Raw genomic sequence first — 8,135 nt, forward strand, 5'->3', positions numbered from 1 at the left:
AGTCCTTGAAAGGACTGGGTTCTTCCTGATCATAGAGATTCAGTGTGAGAGGGACACAGCATGAGGGGTTTCCTCCACTGTGGGCTTTGAAAATGAAGGGGCTGTGTAGGAAAGAATGCTGGTGGGCACCATGCATTGAGTGCAGCCCTCCCTGTTCTCTACAGTGGCAGCCAGAGAGGAACAGGGACCTCAGTCTTACAACTGCCAGAAACTGCATTCTGCCACCTCTGTATAAGCCTGAAGGAGGATTCAAAATGAAAACACAGCTTTGGGAAGCCCGGAACAGAGATTCCATCCATATCATGCCCAGATTTCTGATTAAGGAACTATAAACAAATAAATGGGTGTTGTTTGGCCAGGCGTGGTAGCGCACACCTGTATCCTAACATTTGAGGAGCTGACACAGGAGGAACACTTGCAGCCAGGACTTTGAGACAAGCCAGGATAATATAGTGAGTCAGTCGTCTCTACATTTCTTTTTAATTAGCTGGGCATGGTGGCACTTGCCTGCAGTCCTAGCTACTCTGAAGACTGAGGTAGGAGGGTCCCTTGAGCCCAGGAGTTTGAGGCTGCAGTGAGCCACGATCATGTGACTGCACTTCACCCTGGATGACAGTGGGAGATTCTGTCTCTAAAAATAAATCAGTGAATACAATAAATGGGTGTTGTTTAAAGCCAATGTTTGTGACAATTTGTTACCTAGTCTTACAAAATTCATGCACAGACTCAAAAGACTCGTGGAATGAATTGATGAATTGATATGCACACTAGTTACATAAAATAAAATCTTTTTTAACTTTTTCAGTGTTTTACATTTTATAGTTTTTTGTGACACAATTTAATACACTCATGTTTCATTCATTCAGCCAAGAAAAAATAATTTAGTCCCTACAATGAACCAGGTATGCCCTCATGTGCTCAAGTGCCTGACATTCTAGAAGCTTCACAAGAACGAGGTGGAGCCACTGGAGTGTTTTAGGTGGAGAAATGACACACTTTGACTCATAGTAGCAGGACCACTATAGAAAGAACAGTCACGTAGCAGGTCATGGAGCAGTGCTAGAGCCACAATTCAGGAGTGACAGGGTGGTGGGGATTAAGGGGAGAAGAGGGCCTGAGGGATGAGAGGGATGGAGGGAATGGCTGGAGGAGCAGGAGGTGAGGAAAAGGAGCAGAGGAAAGAATTCCAAAGCAGCAGAACTCTTAGGTTTAAACACATTTTATAGATTTTAATACATCCATCTACAGAGCCTCGCTGGGTGTTCTTTGCAGTTGGCCTTTAATATCTTATGTGGGTCTGCCTAGAAACTAATTGTTTTTTATGTTAATCAGGTTTAAAAAATGCTAAGTATTCCTAAAAAATATACACACCACTTACATGTGGATACTTCCTAAAAACAGGCAGTGCATGAGCACTAGTGAGGGGCATTGTTACTGCACCGAACACTTACAACTGTGAGGTGAATAAAGTTTGTGCTGGCTCCTGGTTGCAACATACAGTAACATAGCGTGGTACTTTGTATTGAGGTGATGTCCTGGACTCACACGGAAACTCACGGCTATGGAATGAAGGTAAATTTAAAATACAACAAGCGGGAGTCACAGATACATTGTCTGGGAAAGTGAAACTTAGGAGCTTTGTGAGTCCTGTTGTAGTGCTTTTAGATACATTTATATACCAACGGGCCAAAGTCACATTTTTCACCGGTTAGATTCCTGATCATTCAGGGGTTACCAAGATTATGCTACCCACTATAGTTAATAAACAAAAAGCAAACTGGTCTCTATTCTATCCATGCATTCAGGCACAACTTTTCCAGATTTAAGGGGGGGGGGGGAACCGGTCTTTACACCTACAATCCCAGGGTGAGCTCACTCTCTGGCACCAAGCTCCGTAGGGTGATTTTTCTTCTAGAAGAGTACAGGGGGACAGGCAAGGAGTGGGAGGCAGGGAGTCCAGTTCAGGGACAGGGATTCCGGGATGAAAAGTGAAGGGAGAGGGACAGGGCCCTTGCCGAGAGTTTCTCCCTGGTTTCTCAGACAGCTCCTGGGCCAAGACTCAGGGAAACATTGAGACAGAGCGCTTGGCACAAGAGTAGCGGGGTCAGGGCGAAGTCCCAGGGCCCCAGGCGTGGCTCTCAGGGTCTCAGGCCCCACAGGCGGTTTATGGACTGGGGAGGCCCCGCGTTGGGGATTCCCCATCTCCGCAGGGTTTCTCTCCTCCTTCTCCCTACCTGTGTCCGGTCCTTCTTCCTGGATACTCACCGGGATGCCCCAGTTCTCACTCCCATTAGGTGACGGGTTTTTAGAGAAGCCAATCAGCGTCGCCGCGGTCCCGGTTCTAAAGTACTCGCTCACCCACCCGGACTCAGATTCTCCCCAGACGCCAAGGATGGTGGTCATGGCGCCCCGAACCCTCCTCCTGCTGCTCTCGGGGGCGCTGACCCTGACCGAGACCTGGGCGGGTGAGTGCGGGGTCAGGAGGGAAACAGCCGCTGCGGGGAGAAGCGAGGGGCCGGCCCGGCGAGGGCGCAGGACCCGGGGAGCCGCGCCGGGAGGAGGGTCGGGCGGATCTCAGCACCTCCTCGCCCCCAGGCTCCCACTCCATGAGGTATTTCAGCGCCGCCGTGTCCCGGCCCGGTCGCGGGGAGCCCCGCTTCATCGCCGTGGGCTACGTGGACGACACGCAGTTCGTGCGGTTCGACAGCGACTCGGCGAGTCCGAGGATGGAGCCGCGGGCGCCGTGGGTGGAGCAGGAGGGGCCGGAGTATTGGGAAGAGGAGACACGGAACACCAAGGCCCACGCACAGACTGACAGACTGAACCTGCAGATCCTGCGCGGCTACTACAACCAGAGCGAGGCGGGTGAGTGACCCCGGCCCAGGGCGCAGATCACTACCCCCCACCTCCATGCCCCACGGACGGCCCGGGTACTCCCGAGTCTCCGGGTCTGGGATCCACCCCGAGGCCGCGGGACCCGCCCAGACCCTCTACCTGGGAGAACCCCAGGCGCCTTTACCAAAATCCCTGCGGGTTGGTCCGGGCCGGGAGGAGCTCGGTGGGCGGGGCTGACCGAGGGGGCGGGGCCAGGTTCTCACACCCTCCAGTGGATGATTGGCTGCGACCTGGGGCCCGACGGGCGCCTCCTCCGCGGGTATGAACAGTATGCCTACGATGGCAAGGATTACCTCGCCCTGAACAAGGACCTGCGCTCCTGGACCGCAGCGGACACTGCGGCTCAGATCTCCAAGCGCAAGTGTGAGGCGGGCAATGTGGCTGAACAAAGGAGAGCCTACCTGGAGGGCACGTGCGTGGAGTGGCTCCACAGATACCTGGAGAACGGGAAGGAGATGCTGCAGCGCGCGGGTACCAGGGGCAGTGGGGCGCCTCCCTGATCGCCTGTAGATCTCCCGGGCTGGCTTCCCACAAGGAGGGGAAAGTTCAGAGACTAGAACTTTCCAAGGAATAGGAGATTATCCCAGGTGCCCGTGTCCAGGCTGGTGTCTCGGTTCTGTGCTCCCTTCCCCACCCCAGGTATCTGGTTCATTCTTAGGATGGTCACATCCAGGTGCTGCTGGAGTGTCCCATGAGAGATGCAAAGTGCTTGAGTTTTCTGACTCTTCCTTTCAGACCCTCCCAAGACACACGTGACCCACCACCCTGTCTTTGACTATGAGGCCACCCTGAGGTGCTGGGCCCTGGGCTTCTACCCTGCGGAGATCATACTGACCTGGCAGCGGGATGGGGAGGACCAGACCCAGGACGTGGAGCTCGTGGAGACCAGGCCTGCAGGGGATGGAACCTTCCAGAAGTGGGCAGCTGTGGTGGTGCCTCCTGGAGAGGAGCAGAGATACACGTGCCATGTGCAGCATGAGGGGCTGCCAGAGCCCCTCATGCTGAGATGGAGTAAGGAGGGAGATGGAGGTGTCATGTCTCTTAGGGAAAGCAGGAGCCTCTCTGAAGACCTTTAACAGGGTCGGTGGTGGGGCCTGGGGGTCAGAGACCCTCATCTTCACCTCCTTTCCCAGAGCCATCTCCCCAGCCCACCATCCCCATTATGGGTATCATTGCTGGCCTGGTTGTCCTTGCAGTTGTGGTCACTGGAGCTGTGGCAGCTGCTGTGCTGTGGAGGAAGAAGAGCTCAGGTAAGGAAGGGGTGACAAGTCGGGTCTGAGTTTTCTTGTCCCACTGGGGGTTTCAAGCCCCAGGTAGAAGTGTGCCCTGCCTGGTTACTGGAAAGCACCATCCACACTTATGGGCCTACCCAGCCTGGGCCCTGTGTGCCAGCACCTGCTCTTTTGTAAAGCACCTGTGACAATGAAGGACAGATTTATCACCTTGATGATTGTAGTGATGGGGACCTGACCCCAGCAGTCACAGGTCAGGGGAAGGTCCCTGCTGAGGACAGACCTTAGGAGGGCAGTTGGTCCAGGACCCACATCTGCTTTCCTTGTTTTTCCTGATCCCGCTCTGGGTCTGCAGTCACACTTTTCTGGAAACTTCTTGAGAGTCCAAGACTAGGAGGTTCCTCTAGGACCTCATGGCCCTGCCACCTTTCTAGCCTCTCACAGGATATTTTCTTCCCACAGATTGAAAAGGAGGGAGCTACTCTCAGGCTGCAAGTAAGTATGAAGGAGGCTGATCCCTGAGATCCTTGAGATCTTGTGGTTGGGAGCCCATCGGGGAGCTCACTCAGGCAATAGTTCCTCCTCTGGCTACATCTCCTGTGGGATCTGACCAGGTCCTGTTTTTGTTGTACTCCAGGCAGTGACAGTGCCCAGGGCTCTGATGTGTCTCTCACAGCTTGTAAATGTGACACCCTGGGGGGCCTGATGTGTGTGGGTTGTTGAGGGGAACAGTGGACATAGCTGTGCTATGAGGTTTCTTTGACTTGGATGTATTGAGCATGTGATGGGATGTTTAAAGTGTCACCCCTCACTGTGACTGATATGAATTTGTTCATGAATATTTTTCTGTAGTGTGAGACAGCTGCCCTGTGTGGGACTGAGTGGCAAGATTTGTTCACGCCTTCCCTTTGTGACTTCAAGAACCCTGACTTCTCTTTCTGCAGAGGCCAGCCCACCCCTGTGTCCACCATGACCCTCTTCCTCATGCTGAACTGCGTTCCTTCCCCGATCACCTTTCCTGTTCCAGAAAAGGGGCTGGGATGTCTCCATCTCTGTCTCAACTTTATGGTGCACTGAGCTATAACTTCTTACTTCCGTATTAAAATTAGAATCTGAGTATAAATTTGCTTTTTCAAATTATTTCTGAGAGGTTGATGGGTTAATTAAAGGAGAAGATTCCTGAAATTTGAGAGACAAAATAAATGGAAGACATGAGAACTTTCCACAGTACATGTGTTTCTTGTGCTGATTTGTTGCAGGGGAGGAGAGTAGATGGGGCTGTGCCCAGTGGGTGTTCAGGCCACCATGAACTTTATGTGGTCACTGCTCAGCTGGGTCATCTTTGCTGCTCCATTGTCCTTGGCCCTTCAGTAGAACCTTGTCCCACCAGGACCTGTGATCACATGGACTTGGATATCACCTAGGGTGGTCCCTACACATAGAAGTTCTTGTGTTATCAGAAGAAAAATTTTCAGACCCCTACACCTCTTCCCCTCCTTCCAGGTCTCTTTCAATTGTATTTTCCATCTTTTTTTTTTTTTTTTTTTTTTTTTGAGATGGAGTCTCACTCAGGCTGGAGTGCAGGGTGCAATCTTGGCTCATTGCAACCTCCACCTCCCGGGTTCAAGCGATTCTCCTGTCTCAGCCTCCCTAGTAGCTGGGAGTACAGGCATATGCCACAACACCCAGCTAATTTTTTGTGTTTTTAGTAAAGATGTTAGCCAGGATGGTCTTGATCTCCTGACCTTGTGATCCGCCCGCCTCTGCCTCCCAAAGTGCTGGGATTACAGGTGTAAGCCACCATGGCTGGCTTCCCCAACCTTCTTAAAGGAAGCAGATTCCGAAACTTCCCGAGAGGAGAGGTCCCAGAGTTTTTCATCGTAGGTTACTTTCTGTTGGAACTCCTCTTCTGCTCTCCCTCCTACTCTTCTTCCTGCCCTGAGTTGTAGTAATCCTATTGCTGGCTTCAAACCAAACTCATGGATTGTAAAGCAGAGTCTAATTTAGATTCATATGTGGTTGGATAATTGGACCCATAAGCTTAGGGTTATATTTCCTGAAGAGACAAATATGGTTGTGTGCTGCAGTGTGCAGGAGGATTGGTGTGGGAGGAGGGAGGGAGAGAGGACACAAAAGCAGCCCTGGTGAGAAAAGCACTGGTGCATTTATGTCCACATGAGATAATATTGTTCTGTAGCGGCTACAAAATGACATTTGGCCTGAGTCTATATTAATAAAGATATTGCCTTTAGAATTGGGGGATGCACTACAGTGATCATCCATTCAACTGACATTTGTTGTCTGCTAGGTATATGACTGTTTTTGCATTTAGAAAACATCATTAAAGTAAAAACAGAAAAATTTCTGGCCTTGTGGTGTATATGTTCTAGATGCAAGCTTGTCCAATCTGCAGCTCTCAGGATGCATGTGGCCCAGGACAGCTTTGAATGTGATGATTTTTTTGCTTATCTGTAGTGGCAGATATCACGAAAATTATCCACGCTTTTTTTTTTCTTTTTTCCATTCTTTCTGCTCATCAGCTGTCATTAGTGTATTTTTTTGTGTGTGGCGCAAGACAATTCTTCTTCCCATGTGACCCAGGGAAGCCAAAAGATTGGACACCTCTGCAGGCAGATGATATAGTACAAGCAAAGTAAGAACAGAAAATGCTTGAGTTAGAAGGTGGCAAGTGCTGTGTGGCAGGTGATCCAGAGGGTGGGCTGTGGGTACAGGGAGGTGGCTGCTGTGCTGGGTGGTCAGCATGGGCCTTGTTGCAAATGTGACCTTGGAGTAAAGATTTGAGGGATGTGAGGAGTTGTCTACAGGGATGTCAGGGCAAGTTCTTTTCAGGCAGGGGAACCTTCAGTGCAGATGCACTAGGGCAGGAAATTGTCTGTGTTCCTGGAAGGAGGAAGAGGCCAGAAGAGTTGCACAGAGAGAAACTGAAATGAAGTCAGAGGTGTGGTCAGAGCAGGTTGCCCTGGAGGGTGTGGGAAGGATGTTGACCTTTGCTCTGAATGACATGGGGAGTTAGAGGACAGTTTTGGAAAGTGGGACATGGTAGGACTTATCCTTTGAAAGCTTCTCTCTGGCTGCTGTGCTGAGAACAGAATTGACAGGTGGGGGACTAGTGAGGCAGTGGGGAAAACGGTGGGAAAGGAGTGCAGTATTCCAGGATGGAGACGTTGCTTACCTTGACTGGGGTGTGAGCAGGGGAAATAGTGGGAAGTGATGGGATTCTGGATGAATTCACAGCACTTGCTAATGGATTTATCTGTGGTGTGAGAAAGAAGAATCAAGGACACCCACAGTATTGGACTGAGTGAGCAGAAGGGTGGAGCTGCTGTCAGTGGAGATGGGGAGACTGGCAGGAGCATACAGAGGAGAGGGCATTGCAGGCATTCAGTGGAGGTGATATCTACGAGGAATGCAGGTGAGGCGCCCAGATGCCTCTGCAGCTACAGATTCATCATCCAATCACTATCCTACTTCCACCACCCCTATGTCTCAGAGCCAGAGCACTGATTTTCCCCTGCGCTGTGTGCACAGGTAGGTGAAAGTCAGGGAAGTTATGGTCTGCTGTTGGTTATAATAAGTCACAGATTATTGTGCTTTCTCAGATAATTAAAGAAATAATAAGAGAATTTGTAACTAGAACACTTACTGAGAAGACCACAATAATGCAAAGTTTTTTATTCATCTAAAGAAGGCAACAGAAGGGGGAGGGAGGAGGGATAGCATTAGGAGATATACCTAATGCTAAATGACGAGTTAATGGGTGCAGCACACCAGCATGGCACATGTATACATATGTAGCTAACCTGCACATTGTGCACGTGTACCCTAAAACTTAAAGTATAATAATAATAAAAAAAGAAGGCAACATAAGAAAAATAGTTGAGCAAGAAATAGATAATATTAGAAGGCAGTGAATGAAAATGGACAGACTTAAACAAGGTTAACAATGACATTAAACATAATGGACTCAGACACTCCAATTACAAGACA

General features: G+C 50.3%; 1 protein-coding gene across 1 annotated transcript; it reads left to right on the forward strand.

Annotated features, from left to right (window-relative positions):
- The first annotated feature begins 2,166 nt into the window (after positions 1-2,166).
- LOC100450716 (HLA class I histocompatibility antigen, alpha chain G) lies at positions 2,167-5,339 on the forward strand. The gene is given in 8 exon segments (XM_063725425.1): positions 2,167-2,397; positions 2,399-2,465; positions 2,596-2,865; positions 3,091-3,366; positions 3,631-3,906; positions 4,029-4,145; positions 4,590-4,622; positions 5,072-5,339. Coding segments are annotated over 8 exon segments (1,299 nt in total). The 3' UTR covers positions 5,101-5,339.
- Positions 5,340-8,135: the final 2,796 nt, after the last annotated feature.

This window comes from Pongo abelii, chromosome 5 (assembly GCF_028885655.2).
Source record: "Pongo abelii isolate AG06213 chromosome 5, NHGRI_mPonAbe1-v2.0_pri, whole genome shotgun sequence".
In the NCBI taxonomy this organism is placed as follows: Eukaryota; Metazoa; Chordata; class Mammalia; order Primates; family Hominidae; genus Pongo; species Pongo abelii.